General features: G+C 38.3%; 1 protein-coding gene across 5 annotated transcripts; it reads right to left on the bottom strand.

The window, feature by feature from the left end:
* Nucleotides 1-312: 312 nt before the first annotated feature.
* Nucleotides 313-16,899, bottom strand: DDX3Y (DEAD-box helicase 3 Y-linked). Of its 5 annotated transcripts, XM_055269576.2 has the most exons (18): nt 16,654-16,899; nt 16,057-16,103; nt 13,452-13,509; nt 11,651-11,698; nt 8,788-8,917; nt 7,868-8,023; nt 7,688-7,787; nt 6,916-7,051; nt 6,115-6,200; nt 5,787-5,885; nt 5,542-5,702; nt 4,995-5,139; nt 4,744-4,888; nt 4,318-4,499; nt 4,131-4,248; nt 3,704-3,857; nt 3,243-3,376; nt 313-2,745 (listed from the first exon to the last, which is right to left on the bottom strand). In XM_055269576.2, the coding sequence occupies exons 2-18, from the start codon at nt 16,099-16,101 to the stop codon at nt 2,666-2,668; spliced, it is 1,977 nt and encodes a 658-aa protein (XP_055125551.1). In that variant the 5' UTR covers nt 16,102-16,103; nt 16,654-16,899; the 3' UTR covers nt 313-2,665. The 5 variants fall into 5 exon arrangements, with proteins under 5 accessions (XP_055125551.1, XP_055125553.1, XP_063491579.1 ...); XM_055269578.2 differs by lacking the exon at nt 16,654-16,899 and having other exon boundaries at nt 3,704-3,788; nt 16,057-16,241; XM_063635509.1 differs by lacking the exon at nt 16,654-16,899 and having other exon boundaries at nt 11,651-11,695; nt 16,057-16,233.
* Nucleotides 16,900-17,378: the final 479 nt, after the last annotated feature.

The raw sequence follows: 17,378 nt of genomic DNA, 5'->3' as shown, positions 1-17,378 counted from the left end.
ATCTTTCACATTAAAAATGCTTAAAATAACAATCACACTCATAAGTTGCTTAGACCAAAATGTAATAATACATGCTGCATGTACAGACCTTTTAGATTTCCATCAGTCAGAATACAAATCCTGCCTCACAACTCCAACCTTCTACCACCTTCATCATTTATTCAAGTATGTAAGGCAAAGAACTACTTCTAGCCTCAGGATGTATTTCACGAACAGCTTTGGTAGTTAGCCAAGAAATCAGATTTCCAATCTTCAGGTTAAGAGCACAAATTCATCTTTAACTCAACATTAAGCTACAAGTGATGGCAGAAAGACTTTTGAACTTTTTATTTTAGTAAAATCAAAATAAACAGAGCACATGCAGTGCCAGCATCTAAAACTAATACAATAAGCAATTACTAAACTTTTACAGTGACTCGAGGTTCAATGATTACATTCAGCAATTCCATTCTTTATTTACTGAAAAATACTGCTGGCTGATAAAACTGAATGTTAAGTCACTGACAAAAATAACCATGTTTGAGGACTGTAAATATGCCAGACAATCACCGAAAATGAAACAAAACATGTAACAAAACTCAGAGAAACTTTGCGGATGTGGACACTTCCTATCAGTGTTCAGAAGTGTTTCATTAATATCTTAAGACAAGTATATCAAAACCTTGGCATGTTTTAGTTTCAAGTTGACAATTTTGTCTTAAATTTTGTCAGAAAAGTACGGCTACATTGCCAATGCCGGGTCTGCTTAATTTGACTCAAGTTTAATAGGACTTAACATTAAAAGCTCACACTACCCCGAAGTATATTATTTCACATACGGTGACATTCAACATTCAAGTGCCAGTGTTTTTTGTACTGTCTTTTGGTCAAGTTTCTTTAAACTTTCAAAGAATCATTTTTAGGCTTACAAAAATAAATATTTGTCAAAATGTTCAATAAATATTACACAACTAGCAGCAAAAAGTATCTAAAATCTGTTGTGTGCAAATAGTTTTCTTCTCAACTACCATTCCATGGTCCCCAATAAAATTTAGGAATCTACTTCTTCACTGGCTGCATTCAACAATCTCCAAGAAACACAGAAAGATTGGAAGGTCAAGGACACCCACACAAGACATATATATATAAAATTCTCTGAATGTGCAATAAAATAAGTACTTTGTAAAAAGTTATGGGAGAAATGTACAAGAGTCTAAACCTACACTAATTGAAATAGCACCTTAACAAATGACCTCAATACTGTCAAGTGCACCTACTTAGAAATTTTAGAACAAGGCACAATACACTTGAAAATCTATTGCACTTTAAGAAATTTTTGCCAACTTCTTATGCCACTGAAAAGATCTGTTTTTAAAGATCATTGCACCTGGCCACAAAATCAGTACAGAATTCCAAGTGGGAGAGGCATTTTTAGTGGTGGACAATCATCTTTGGCCAAATTTAGCACAAGAGAACTATAAATACCATGGAAACCTATGCAACTAAAACACACTAAAACTGCAAATATAGAACACATTCCTTGTGCAGTTTAGTATGTATTTGCAACCTGTGTGATTTCAAGGATTTGTTAGTCTTAGATTTGCAAAGTCTACAAGTGTAAGCCATTTTAACATTTCAATGCAGCTTTAACAGAGCAATATGAATCTACATTAAATAAAAGCCTGCTGCATAATCCTTTGTTTAAACCCTTCTTGACCAAAAAACATCAACACTAGCATGCATTGAAGACCAGAATCCAACCAGGCCTGTAGTAAGGCCTGGTCACTGCCATGGTCAGCCATTCTAACATTTCAAATTTCTATAGCAGGCATTAAAAAAACTGATTAAATGAAATCTTCCCCATTTTATCAAAGCTTTAAACCTTTCTTGTGATAGTATGCCCACGTTTGCCTAGCTTAGAATAAACTCCCTAAACATTAAATGAGAAATTGCTGTACTTACTTGAATTAAGCTAAAAGAGGTCTTCCGAAAATATTAATGGGTATATTGATACATTCCACCTCATCATGACTGGAATGGCTTAAACAGTGTAAGTTTCTAAGTGCCTATCCAGGATAGAGTGAGCAAGTCAGAATTTAATTTAGTACAGGTTGGCCAAATAAAAAACTATGCTTTAATGCTTTAAGATGTTCTCCCAACCCCCAAGTCTGCAAAAACCAAACAGTCCTAATGCAGGCTACTGCTTCAAGTTGTTTTTCCTTTTTATATTTATGGATGAATTGATGATTCCTGTTAAAGTTGTATCATACCTATGTGCCAAGGTTTGATTTTAGGCCAAGTTTAGTAAATTTATTTTGTCAAAACAATTGGTATCGTGAGCATTACTGAGCCAACAGGACATCAAAGTAGGAAGTTGTCTAAAGTTAAAGTCACAGTACGTTAACAAACGATCCTCAGTCACAAAATTATAAATGCAGTTTGGGGTGGGACTAAAGCAGGAGGGGAAGAGTTTAATCCAAACTACAGCAATTACGTCTTCAATTTCTGAATAGGGCTGCTGTTTATTTCTTTCATTTTTCTTCTTGTGACTTTGAGCTCCCTTGAATTATCAGGAGAATCACAGCTGGTAATGTACTGCAAGTTCTTGAAGCTACACGATATAGTCTGGCTAAGTTACATGTGGTTTCCATATTAGCTTGTTTGTAAGGGTGACTTTGCTGCAGATTCAGTTGCCCCACCAGTCAACCCCCTGGGAGTTATAATTTCCTCCATATCCATCACTATTGTAGAAGCCTCCATAGCCACCTATCAAGAAAAATGTTTAGAGAGAAATTAAGTCATCCGTTAATACCCTTTTTTCCTCAAGTACTTTAACATAAAACCAGTAAAAGAAATCCAGTGTTGGATTTTGTGTCCCTCAGAAGTCAAATTTCCCCAATTAATTACGCTTTGAAAAAGAGAACTCATAAGAAAAACAAAGAGTCCAAGCCAGGCACGGTGGCTCAAGCCTATAATCCCAGCACTTCCGGAGGCCAACGTGTGCGGATCATGAGGTCAGGAGGTAGAGACCAGCCTGGCCAACATGGTGAAACTCCATCTCTATTAAAAATAGAAAAAAATGAGCTGGGCACGTTGCCACACACCTGTAATCCCAGCTATTTAGGAGGCTGAGGCAGGAGGGTCACCTCCAGTGAGCCATCAGGCCACTGCACTCCAGCTTGAGTGACAGAGTGGGACTCCATCTCAAAAAAAAAAAAAAAAGAAAAACAAAAAGCCCCTCCTAAAAGAAAAATTAACATTACCTCCACCAAATGCTCTGCTGTTGCCGTAACCACCTCCACCACTGCGGCTGCTGCTTCCACGACTAGCACCAAAGCCAGAACTGCTGGAACCGCTACTTTGTCGATAGTCTCTGGCACCAAATCCTCCACTGAATCTATCATTGTAAGCAAAAATACAGCATGGCAGTGTTAAGTATAAACTGAAAATTCCTGCTTAAACTTTGCAATTCCCAATTTGATTTTTCAGTTCAATTCCATTATATTCCAATGGGAACCATCCCATTAATGTCCCAATGTGTTCTAACATTATTTCTAAAGGACTCAGCAGTGAGGAACTGACACTTAATTCCTTGTCACCCTCTCTAATAATCATCCCTTGCCCAAAATGTGTATGTATTATTGTTGAAAATAACTGTTTAACACTTTTAAGAAAGCTTCTTGCCCCTAGTACGTAATAACAAGAGTGAAGGCTCAGTGTGTACCTTTTAGATCGTCCACGACTGCCACCCTTGTAGTGGTGTTCATAAGCCATATTTTCCAACCAAGAAGGCACTGCTTGTTTAGCTTCTACAAGAAGATCCAACAAATCCTTTGTAATATTCATATTTTTTTCATTAAAGAATGAGGTGGCAAGGCCTAAAGTGTTCAAAAAAGTACATGAATTTTCCATAAAGTAGCAGAGTATTCTTATATTCCTATATAAAATACACTAAGTAGAAAACTAAAATACAACATTTTAATTTGTAATATAACCAAATCAAAGAGACTGGAATACAAACTTTTACTTGGCAGATTAATCTGACATGAAATTTTACCTCAAAAATAAACGTTCTATTTTTAATATTCTGTGTCAAATCTCGGCTGTATGCATCACAATAAAAAAAATGAACTGTCTAACAAACCCCTTACCCAGGTTTCCTACACGTCCTGTACGGCCAATACGATGCACATATTCTTCAATATCACTTGGCAAATCAAAATTGATAACATGTCTCACATTTGAAATGTCTAGTCCTCGTGCTGCCACCTGAAAAATAACTTCTATTAAAAAAAAATCACTATCCACACGATTAATTAAAAAATAAAATATACATACAGCTGTAGCCACTAGAATTGGGCTTTTTCCCGAGCGAAACTGATGAAGGGCCTCCTCTCGATCTCTCTGTGACCGGTCTCCATGAATACTAGTACAAGCATATCCTTCATGGTATAAGAAATCCTCCAGGGAATCTGCCCCCTTTTTGGTCTCCACAAACACTAAAGTCAGTGAATCCCTCCCTGAAAAATTATAAGGCTTTGTTTACATAGTGAATTAGAAGCACTACTTAATCTAAATTATTAACTGGCTTAATTCTAGTCCTTGTGCTAAAATACATCTTGGAAGCATGCAAACAGAGCCAATTAAAGCAAGCATTGTTTTAGCCATGTTTAGAAAGAGGAGACAAGACAGGGGGAAAGGCCAGAAGATATGTAAAGAGATTATCTTTACCTGTAACTGACACTATTCTTACTCATAATTTACCTGTTGCACCTAAAAGGTCCAGCAGAAATGACCGTTTATCTAAGTCTTCCACCCAAACTACTTTCTGTGTGATGTTCTCAGAGGTAGAGCCTACTCTACCTACAGCCAAAAAGATATATTCATCCAAAAAGTCACGAGCAAGCATCTGAAAGTGAGAAAAATACTCAATTACCTTTTTTAATACATAAATTTTCTGAAGATAATGAATAAACACAAATGTTCTGAATAAAAGTTCCAACGTGAAACAGTACCTGTATTTCCTTAGGAAAAGTAGCACTAAACATCATGGTGTGACGAACGCCCTTTGGTGGCATAGTATCTTGTTCAACTATACGACGTATCTGAGGTTCAAATCCCATATCCAGCATCCTATCAGCTTCATCCAACACTAAGTACCTATTATGAAAACCCTCAGTTGATACCGGATTATTAGATCTGAGAAACTAATTACTATATGTAGTTGTGTAATTAATTACACTAATATAGTCACTCAGGTAATAACTATTGCAGTGTCACAATCTGACACATATTCAACAAATGCATACACACACACACACACACACACAAAATCATGAGATAAAATGCTCAAGGTGACAACCAAATTACCCATGTTGATTGTTAAAGCTCAGAGCCTCATTTAAAATTTCACTTACTCTTTAACAAAAACATTAACTGCAATTTTCAAAACTATGTAGAAAATTAAATTATTAAAGTTAAAGCAGTACTAGCAAAATACAACAAAAGTAATCAACTTTTAATACAAAAATAGATGCATCCCATATATAAAAACTGACATACTTGCAGAAGTCTAATCCAATCTTTCCTCTTTCCATCATGTCCACTAGACGTCCTGGAGTGGCTACTAACAAGTGGCATCCACGTTCTAAGTCCCGAATCTGCTGACCAATATCAGCACCACCATAAACTACACAAGGACGAACTCTAGATCGGTAGGAAAACTTTAAGCAAAGAACATGTCAGTGGCTATAAAAACACCATTTGATAAATGAGAAAAGCAATAATCACTAAAATGAGTATTTTACTTTTCTGGCTTCCTCATAGATCTGTACAGCCAATTCTCTTGTTGGGGCTAAAACCAAGGATATTGGATATTGTTTGCGGCGTCCATACCTTCCATTTTCCTAAAAAATAAATGTAATTTTAAATTTATAACCCGAAACTTCAATTATTTTTAAAAATTCATCACTTTCTCTTTATAATTTGCAGATTACATCCGGAAACTTGTTTTCAGTGGGTGAATGGGGTAAAAAAAATGAAAATAAGGCATATATGGCTTCAGTTAGAAAAGTCAACGGGGCTTTACAAGGTTTTTTAAAACAAAAAGGTCTTATTTTATAACAAAACCTTTACCTTCACCGCCTTCAAGGCTTCTCCTGGACCATCTGTATATATCTGACTCAGTATGGGTAAAAGAAATGCTGCAGTTTTCCCAGATCCTGAAAACAAAACACTGGCTTATCATTTCTGAATATTAACAGATGACAAAGTGTTCTAAACGCCCTTGAATTGTAAGAAAATTCTTCTTACTTTATTTCCAACTTTCTAGGAAGTTACAGTAAATTTATACGGCAAACCTAAGAACAAAGTGACTACTATGCTTTATTTTTAAACAATGCATTTCAATTGGTAAAAAAACACAACCATTTTTCTGAAAAGTGGCATCAACTTTAGTTCAACATTTCTTTGTAATCACTATATACCATTGGAAGGTAAAGCAGGGGTCAGTAAACTTTCTGTAAAAAGCTACATGGCTCTTGCAAGCCAGTCTCTCTGCCACATCTCTGGCTAACCTCTACAGCTACAGATCTAACAAATGGGTATGGCTGTATTTCAATACAGCTATTGAAAAATAAACAAGAGCTAGGTTTGACCTAAAGGATGCAGTTTGCTAACTCCCGTGGAGTTAACTGAAAAATACGCAGTTGTATTTCTTAAAGAAGATTTTGCCATAAGCTTCCTCAGGATGTCCAGATAAAAACACTAGTTTCATCCCAAGGATCCAAAGGTATACACAAAAAGACACATCCTCAGCTAATCTTTACCTACCTCAAATGCTAAACACAGGATTCGAATATCCATTCAGAAAATACTACTTTTAAAGTAAGTCTGATCAGGTATTCTTAACTTTCACTTTGTATCAAGTAAGCTTACCTGTTTGGGCACAAGCCATTAAGTCTCTTTTTCCCTTAATAATGGGAATGGCATGTTTTTGCACTGGAGTAGGACGAGTATAGTGAGTAAGTTCAATGTTCCCCATGATAATTTCTCCCATGTCAATATCGCTGAACTGCCAAGAAATTTAATGAGGTTAATCAAATAGAAGTAAATACAGAAGTAAACACAGCAGATATAAAATGCTGTATCTGTTGCGATTTCTGTTTTATACTAACATATTAATGGAAGTAACCAAGTAAACTGTCTGATTTGGTTTACAGATGCTATGATTTCAGTGAAAGATTCACGGCATTTTTAAAGAAAATGCCTGGGTTTAATCTACATTGAAAAATGTTTTTGGAGGCCGGGTATGGTGGCTGATGCATGTAGTCCCAGCACTCTGGGAGGCTAAGGCGTGAAGATCACTTGAGATCAGGAATTTGAGACCAGTCTGGCCAACATGGCAAAACCCTGTCTCTACTAAAAGTACAAAAATCAGCTGGGGGTGGTGGTGTGCACCTGTAGTCCAAGCTACTTAAGACACTGAGGTGGGAGAATGGCCTGAACCCAGAAAGGAGGATGCAGTGAGCTCAGATCATGCCACTGCACTCCAGCCTGCGTGAACAGAGCAAGACTCTGTCTCAAAAAAAAAATTGGATGCTTCACGTTTGATAAATTTTTAATTCCAGGATTATTCTTAATGACATTAATTTTTTTATAATCCAATGGGTTTGCATTAATAACTTTAAGAGTCAAACAAAAAACTTACATTCTCAATATGTGGAGGACAGTTACTGCCAGTTGCCTCTACTGGTATATCATCATATTTCTCAAAGTTAATCCCCGTGTTTCCTCCAGAAAACAGTTCTCTGAAATCAAATAATTATTACATATATGTTATACTAAGCAATAAATTTCATAACAATTAACATACACTTCAAAAACTTACTGCTCCAAGCGTTCACTTGGTGGAAGTGGTTTTGACCAATCATCTTCATCTGACTTGTCACACCAACGACTATGTCCGCTCCGTTCAAATCTTCCAAAGCCAGGTCTGTCACGATTGCCAATACCATCATAGTCACTCCGTCCACGGTCATCAAATCTGAATGGCACAAGCAATCAAAAGTACATGATTTAGCCCATGTTAGATTACCATCGCTCTAGAAATGTACTTGGGTATCAGTTGAATTACTGAACACAACCGCCCTTCAAAGATACTGGCAATTCAATATTCGTTTCTCATGTGAAGTAAGGCCCGCTAATTAACCAGTACTTAAAGTGTAATTTATGTCTTCATTTTTAAGAAAATTATGAAAAATTTTTTAAAAAGATCACACAGCTTAGACCTCACATGCTAAGAATTAGGTTTTTAGATACTTATAACTAGTTACACACTTTACATCTTCATTTAAAATAGTATCATCTAAATATATTTACTTAGGAAAGCAGGAATAACACTTGAATTTCTCCTTTATATGAAAGCAGACATATGACAAAAGAATAAAAATTAGAGTTTTATTCCTATTTGTGAAAAACAGAAGACAAGATTAAATACAGCTATTAGATTTTTAAGATCAACTTATAACACACATAAAAATGAAGTGTTTAAAGCTGTCACAGACACGCTGTATCATTTAAGCTGAAACAGATTTCACTGTGTCAAATACCATATTCATCTAATTTAATAAATTAATTTTAGTAAAGACCTCTTACTGCTAACAAAACGATGAGTAAACCAACATTCTGCTTTAAATCCATTAGTAATCTGTTAAAGACATGCTTGACCACTGAAAGTACGAAGAATGAGAACTTACCAAATTAAGATTCCTAAATTGCTACTGTATATACATACAAGCTGAGATTTACCTTCCCCTTGATCCACTTCCACGTTCACTGAAATAACCAGACTTTCCTCTAGAATCTCGAGACGCAAAACTGCTATATGCATCCTTATCTTTGTTGCAACTCCAACCTGAACTGTCTTTATCATGGAATCCTTCAATAAAAAAGCAAAAATCAGAAGGTGACAAGACTTTTACATAATTTGCATCTTTCCAAATATGAAGTCATTTACATGTAGTCTTCCTTTATCTTAATGGGACCAAAGGTCAACAGGTCCCATAAGCAGAATTTTTAAAAGCTTTAATGTTTTCTTCCACCAGAGATTATTATATGAAGCAAAGTAATCTCATGACCTGAGAACAAGGGAGCTTGCATGTAACATAACTATGCTATTAATACTATACTATCGTAACAATTTTTTTCATTCATTTTGTAAGTGTAAATGTTACATATCCAAAATATAAACCTACTCCAATTAAATTATTTGAGTCTTTTTTTTAAGCTGTGACTGATTAAGAGGGATTCCAGGTTCCCAATTTTTAAGCTGAACTTGTAGCTAGTGCAAGCCCATTATGTTAGTTTCTTAGTTATGTCCCATCCTTGACAAATTCTGAATAATACAAAAGGTGTTAAACCTAAACATTTAACATATGCTATATATAATACACATATTGGGAAAGCCCAGCTAAGTAAAAGATTACCTTGGGACTGTGGGTTACCTAGAGAAAAGCTTGAACTAAGAGAAGAGACCTACATAATCAGAAGAAATATGCCAGACAGATTAAGACAGAGATGGCTCACACCTGTAATCCCAACACTTTGGGAGGCTGAGGCAGGCGGATCACAAGGTCATGAGATCAAAACCATCCTGGCTAACACGGTGAAACCCTGTCTCTACTAAAAATACAAAAAAATTAGCTGGGCGTGGTGGCGGGCACCTGTAGTCTCAGCTACTCAGGAGGCTGAGGCAGGAGAATGGCGTGAACCCAGAAGGTGGAGCTTGCAGTCAGCTCAGATCGCACCACTGTACTCCTCCAGCCTGGACAACACAGCAAGACTCCATCTCCAAAAAAAAAAAAGCTCCAACTCTATGCACTTTATGACCAAAAACTACTCATATGTAGTAGTATGTAGCAAGCATCATGGTAAACAAGGACTTATTCAATGAAGAACCTGGAGAAGGCAACTTGCTACCTATCAACAACAGTATAAACAGGACTAGTTAGTTGAGCATCTTAATGCATTTTTTAAAATCTAGCTTTGTCTAGTAACACCAAAAAGAAACAGATCAACTAAATGGAAGTAGTCAATACAAAACAAGGAATTTCCATGTTGTCTACTTTGCTCTACCAGACCTCTAAGCCTCAAATTCTAAAAGTCCAAAAGTAACTATGTTATCTTAATATGCTTGGTAAGAATAAGGTATACTTGAGTTAAAAAAAAAAAAAAACCCTCATTGCTGCCTACTTTCCATGTCTACAAACTGATAAAAAAAAAAAAAAATGACAAGAGTAAACTCACTCCACAACCACACACTTACCTAAATTCAAACATTTCAATGAATGTTAAAAGTTACAAGTTAATAAAGTTATTTTCCCCTGCTTTTAAATCTCCAATATTAGACAAATGAATAATTGTACTTCCTAAATCTAGATCTATTGCACTAAATCAATTGTACTTCCCAGATTTAGGAAGTTAGATGTTTATGGTCTCTTCCATTCCCTCAAATACTAAAATATTGCCAACTCTCCTTAAGGCACTTAATAAACCTTTGATGCAATTCCAGCCAGATGCAATACTAAGAATACCTGTGATAAAAGAAATTCTCCAGTTATTTTTTTTTTTTGAGACGGAGTCTCGCTCTGTCGCCCAGGCTGGAGTGCAGTGGCGCAATCTCAGCTCACTGCAAGCCCCGCCTCCCGGGTTCATGCCATTCTCCCGCCTCAGCCTCTCCGAGTAGCTGGGACTACAGGCGCCCACCACCACGCCCGGCTAATTTTTTGTATTTTTTAGTAGAAACGGGGTTTCACCGTGGTCTCGATCTCCTGACCTCGTGATCTGCCCGCCTCGGCCTCCCAAAGTGCTGGGATTACAAGTGTGAGCCACCGCGCCCGGCCTCTCCAGTTATTTTGAAAAAAGAATACAAAATCATTAGCTAAGTGGTCTTCTGACAAACATACTCAGACTTATACAGAGGCTACAGACTAAACAAAGAAATACAAACCCACTCCACACTCCTTTATCATTACCTTCTTTCCTTTTGGTTTTACTTTTCCTGACCTTTCCTTCTCCTAGAATTTTTTTGATGTATATGCAGCACTCGAAACATCACCCCAATTAAACTTTTCTAAATTACAAATTTAATAGTAAACCATCCTAAGTGTTTTAATGCATTTCATACAACACCTTTCAAATGAAGTTGTTTAGGCCAAAACCAGACAATCTCACCAGCTTATTGGATGTGGCCAAAAGTGCTAATCTTAACAACTGTTAACTAGTCTGAAAAAAAAAAAAAAAACCATTTTTGCTGTGCTAACTTTTCGAGACAGCAGCAAGCAGGACTTTATCACTATACAGTTTCTTTTACATAAGGCATTTCCACAAATACACTGGTTTCAAATTTCAAAACATAAATATTTACAAACACGTAAAGCACTATACAAAACCCAGATTCTTTGGGCTCAGTTTGCCAAAGGAAACAACAACTATCCATCATTCAACATTATACGAACTTTTCCAAAAACAGAAAGTGCTAGTTCTTAAAGATAGTCCAAAAGACACATAGGAGGGGACCAAAAAAGTTTACAGACTTCCTAAAGTTACTTTTTTCCCTAGGCTTTGATTAGCTGCTAAAGGTTAGGTCTACAAAGTTGCCTTGAAGACGTACCTTTGGATGCTTCTCTGTTCCTTAAGTGAGGAGGTATATAGCGCCCTTCTAAAAGAGAAAATGTAAAATCAGAAGCCTATAACATCACCAAGATACTGCCTTTTTAGAAAATGTCTATTAAAAAATAGGTCCTGGAAAACAAACTTGTAAAACCTGTATTTTATATAATAAACTACTTTGCAACATAAGCAGAAAAAATGCTTACTCTAAAATACATCGCAAACCACAAATATTTCAGTAGCTAGTAGTGGTTAACTAACAATCATGTTTTAAAAGGATTTATTTCCAATAACTGCTTCATGAATCAACACTGACCATTAAACATGGTAATTACCCCAGTATAAAAGCCTACTAGGAAAAAAAAGACTCTACGTGCTATACCAAACTAACTACCCAGTAAGAGGCTTTTAAAAAATCTGTACTGGGCTGGTCACGTGGCTCACACCTGTAATCCCAGCCCTTCGGGAGGCCAAGGCGGCCAGACCAAGAGGTCAGGAGATCGAGACCATCTTGGCTAACAGGGTGAAACCCTGTCTCTACTAAAAAAAATACAAAAAATTAGCCGGGCATGGTGGCAGGCACCTGCAGTCCCAGCTACTCAGGAGGATAAGGCAGGAGAATGGCATGAACCTGGGACGGGGAGCTTGGGGTGAGCCAAGATCGCACCACTGCACTCCAGCCTGGGCGACAGAGCAAGACTCCGACTCAAAAAAAAAAAAAAATTCTGTACAGGTAGATTAAAGTGATACCATAAAAACACAAGAAAAATTGGAAAGTGAAAATGATCTAGAAAACAAATCGCGTGTTTTAAGTTAAATCAACAGCCCACTCTATGATTAAGAAGTAAAATAACTTATGAAGTAGACAGTACTTAACTACCTGATTTTGTTACTCAAAAATCCAAATTTGAACTAAATCTCCTACTTTTGGAGTTGTCTATCCAAAAATGTCTCTACCAGTTAAATCTCTATAATGTTCATATAATGACAAAGTTTGAAATAAATTTATAAAACTTAAAGTGTTTTGTTTTGTTTTTTCAGAGCGTACCAACTGCTTTCCTTGTTGAACAGTAGGAAACCTGGACTCAAACCAGGCATACTACCAAATAACCACCAACCTTACCCTCCTATCCAAATACTAACCTCATCCAATCTTACAAAAACAAACAAGACCAAGTGTTTCCAAAGAATGTCTTTATAAGTAATTTCCTTTCACAGGAATATAGCTAACCCATCACCTTAAAATCAGATGAGCTTGGTTTTATCACTGAATGTTAGGTTCTTCATAGGCAACAGCAGTAGGTGTAGCACATAAATGCACAGATTAAATCTTTCATTAGGTTTAACACAATGCAGGTCAATTCACAGGATGGGCTTATATCCCACACTGGGCCAGAAATGAATGCACTGCTTTTCTAAAAATAATCTGTATTACATTAAGGTTCTTGGCTTTTTGGTTGTTTTTTTTTTGAGTCAAGGTCTCTGTCGCCCATGCTGGAGTGCCGTGGCCTGATCTCAGCTCACTGAAGCTTCCAGCCTCCCAGGCTCAGGCAAATTCTCCCATCTCACCCTTATGAATAGCTGGGGCTACAAGCAGGTACCACAGCGCCAGGATAATGTTTTGTATTTTCAGTAGACACAGGTAAACAGTGTATTTTATTACCCAGACATACCAAAATAGCTCATATTTTTATATAGTCAAATTGAAAAGAAAAAAATGTAAATTTAAAATTAAAAAGTCCAGTAAGATATTAACATTAAGCTCTGATAAACACTCCATTTTTAAAAAAAAATTTACTTACTGCTCGCTGTAGATGCTCCTCCACTCTGTTTTTCAGAGTTCAGGTCCAGATTAGCAAGCTAGAAGAGATACCAATAGCTCACATGCTGATACATAAGAACAGATAACAAAAGACAAATGAGACAGATTCCAATCTTATCCTGTACCACGAACTTAGCTGCCATGTCGGCCTGGCATTACCTGCCAAGGTTTTAAAGATACCCAGTTCTGCCAACCATGACAAATGCAAATGGCATCAGCTGAATACCAGCAGTTTCACAGTAATGAGTTCAAATTCATTAATTCAAAACAAACTTTCCTTAACAATTATCCATAGTGAAAACTTTCCTAACTAAAAAAATTTACTATCAATTTCTCAGTAACTTCAATTTAGCTACAGTCATGACAGTGAAATGTTCCCAATGACGGTGGTTTTCTTGATATTCTAACACTAAAAATAAATGGACATTAGAAGCATTTGAAGATTCCCTAATTTCTCTTTGCCCTGAAGACGGTACAACTATTTTTAATGTAGATAAATTCCTAAACATCAAAAGCTAAAATAAAAACCAACTTCACTACGTTTTGAGTACTATGCGGCTTTACACAGCTGTCATTTAATGTCTGATACTTTATGAAGATGGTAGCATTTATTTCTCCCATACTAAATACCAAATTTGGAGGTCTTTGGTTACAAAGTTAAAAAGCAACACATCTCGTATTTAATGCTTCTAAAATGACATATCCAATCTCAATTCCTGCCTCCGTATATTGATGGATTTTAAAACCAGAAAAAAGGTTATTTCGCTTTAAGGGCTTTCAGCATAATACCTTACCTAGAACTACTCTGAAGCAGTGGGGGGAAAAAAAAAGTACGTCAAAACTGTTTTTTTTTTCAAAAAACACGTTAAGACCAATGCCAAGAGCAACTTCGTCACCTTTTTGCACAAACTTTCTAGACCGTAGCATGCTTACATATATATTGAAAGTTCAAGATACTATCACATTACATGAATCATTAAGATACTACTGTACTTAAAAATTTTGCCATTTGAATTTGTTTACTACTTAATTCTAGTGAACTAGAGAGCACGGTTTATCAAGAGTTAAACGAATGCCAATACATAGAAAACATAAATTCGTATTGCCCAGGCTCTTAATTTTCTACTTCTGTGGTCTATTTAACATTTACCACATCAAGTCTCAGTAAATTGCAGGCGTTAACACGTCGTCAGTGGAAAAATAACCTTCAAAGGCAGACCATTAAATCCCTCAAACGACACCTAACAGCAAAATTTAAAATCATTTAGCATCACTAAGGTTTAATCACAACTACGAAATTCGGATGGTATTTTTTTGTTAAAAAAAAATGTATGCTCTTTATTCATTCTCTCCCCTAGACTTGGGAGGCAGAAATGCAGGGATAAGCTTGCAAACGACTGGAGTGCCAAATGCAAAAGCGCGGTAGGTTCCTGACACAGAAAACGAGCCTGATGTAACACGTAGACCACATATATTCTGCCTCATCGTTCAGACTTCCAAAGTAAAGGGTCTGTCCTTAATGGAAACAGAGTTAAACCTGTATCAACATTCCTTCAGCGGTAACAAGAAAGTAAACCACAAACAACCTGTCCCGCTAATCAACATTCGAGGTTAATTTTCTACCGGACGACTTCTGCATGTATTGCCTAACGCTAAGGCACAATACTACATAAAAACCGCACAGCTCTTGGCTAGGCGGCTGTCCAGTGACTGAATTAACAAAGGGGTGTAGCACAATGCTGGATCCCTAACCTTCTAGGTGTCTTTCAGCAGGCGTTCAATTTCCATTACTTCTATAGGGTCAAGAGAAGCACACCACAGCCATCCTTCCCTACCCTCCCCACCATCCCTTTCCGGTCCTTCTGCGTCACAAAACTTTCCATAACGGAAGCCCAGTTTCGGCACGCTCAGCACCCGGGCAACAGTTGCTCCGTGGCTACGGGACCCCGCCAGAAACAAGATACAGGATACTTGTTTCGCTGTACTTTACAGTCACTCGTTTTCAAGAATTCCACAGGCCTGGCCCCTTTGCTCAAGGAACACAGCGCTGCCCAGTCACAAAATCGTATACAAAGACTCTCGCCATTTGCCCGGGCAAAGACCATACTCTTTCTTCTCGCTACATACACTGGGTAGCCTGAATACACCTTCCTTTTAACAATGACACTACTGCGAATACGTCAGGGGTGCCTGGTGAGGGCCTAACCCCTGGACAAAAAAATGGTCCCCTTTTGGGAACCGCCCCCGTCCCCCGCCCCCTCTCACTAACGGGTCCGTAGTCGCACATGCGCGTCTCCACGGGACCGCTCAGGCAAATACAAAAGCCGCCATTGCGTGAGGCCGGTACTACAGCAGAATACCAGCGTAACCACTACCATTAACGTTACTGCCATCGTCCGGTCTCTTCCGTACGTGGTCTTGTCATGGTCTCATGCAGTTTCTCTCCCCATATCCCTAGAGTCCCAGTCACATAACACACGAACCCCCAAAAATTGAAACTGAAAAACCAATTAGCAGTGCGCCACAAACGGTTAGGCCAAGTAAAAGGTCCCGTAGAAAGCCTCGGTAGGCTTACTTTCACTCACCTGCTGGTCCAGTTCAGGGTCATTTTTCACCCCCACATGACTCATCCCTGAAGAAAAGCGAAAAATCCAGTAGTCCACTGTAGGTGTGAGACCAAATAGCGGAGATCTCGTACGGGACCTACAGCTCTTAAGTACACTGGTTAGCCTACCCGGTAATACCGCCCCTCCCACTATACGTCATATACGCCAGCTATACGTCAGCACGGACGACGTGCGTCCTTGTTGGCTCCACCCCTCCACCACCACCACCACCCAATCCCTTTATCGCTACCATTACTTCTGCCTAAATCGCGTTCGTTTAGTCATAAGATCGCGGGATTACGATCCCGCGATGGAGATCCCAATGCCTCTCAACATTCGCGAGATCTTTGCTATCCCCGCCCTCTCCCAGTGTCCGAATTCTAGAGATCTAGCAGCATGTCTTTCGCCTTTTTCGTCTTGGGGATATCTTAAAATGACAATCTACCGCTAACTCCCGCTCCTTCCTTCTTACCCACCCTCAACTTCCCTTCTTCCTTAAGCACTCTCTCTTCCCATTTACTTCCAAGAATAGGAAGTTTTGTAAAATTTTTCCGTTCCAACTAGCCGTCGCCTTACCTTCGACAAGCTTCAGCAAAGTTGGAACTAGTCAGAAAACGCTCTGAAGCCAACGCAGATCAGGGTTACGGGATCCCAGGTATTAGGCGCAGTGACCATTTTACGTGAGCGATCCACGATGGTTTGAATACAATCCTCAGGTTAGGGAGGTGAAAGAACAGGTCCACAGAAGGTCTCTCTCCAGGGTGGACCTGACTGCACCTGAGGAAAGCTGAGTGGATTCCGCAGCACGTGTGACCAGCCAGAGGCTCGACAGGCTTGACTGGGTTAGGCTGCTGGGGTTCACCTAGGAACCCAAGACCCCTCTAGTTTTTCTAGCGGTGTGCCTGCGCTTTATGAGCATACGGCTTTGCATCACAGGATGAGCAAACAATGAAACATTTACATACTGAATGACATTGATGATAACACACCTACCGGGCAACCGAGGCCCTTAACTCACCCTGGCATAGGTCCCTTGTTTTGACGAAACAATGAAACAATTATATACTGAATGACCCTGGTGATAACACACCTACCCGGGGACCTAGGCCCTTAACGCACACTGGCATAGGTCCCTTGTTTTTCGGGGCGCCCTGCAACCTAGGTTAACCAATGCTATATACTACGTCCCCAAAGCCAGCCTAGCCATGGGATTGTGAAAGACTCTTTTGGTTGCCCAAAAGAATTAGGGTTGAGGGGGATCGGCCTGCTGAAGGAACTACTACACCAGAGTTGTCCTACGT

The sequence above is a fragment of the Symphalangus syndactylus genome, chromosome Y (genome assembly GCF_028878055.3).
Source record: "Symphalangus syndactylus isolate Jambi chromosome Y, NHGRI_mSymSyn1-v2.1_pri, whole genome shotgun sequence".
Taxonomy (NCBI): Eukaryota; Metazoa; Chordata; class Mammalia; order Primates; family Hylobatidae; genus Symphalangus; species Symphalangus syndactylus.
This window is presented reverse-complemented; position numbering and strand designations above follow the sequence as displayed.

Excerpts from the sequence above, each read along its gene's own strand:
- DDX3Y (XM_055269576.2), bottom strand. The coding sequence starts at position 16,101 with ATGAGTCATGTGGGGGTGAAAAATGACCCTGAACTGGACCAGCAG. Across the intron at positions 4,249-4,317 it reads CAATTCTAGTGGCTACAGCT|GTGGCAGCACGAGGACTAGA; the intron begins GTATGTATATTT and ends GTTATTTTTCAG. Across the intron at positions 3,377-3,703 it reads AGTCGTGGACGATCTAAAAG|ATTCAGTGGAGGATTTGGTG; the intron begins GTACACACTGAG and ends TTACAATGATAG.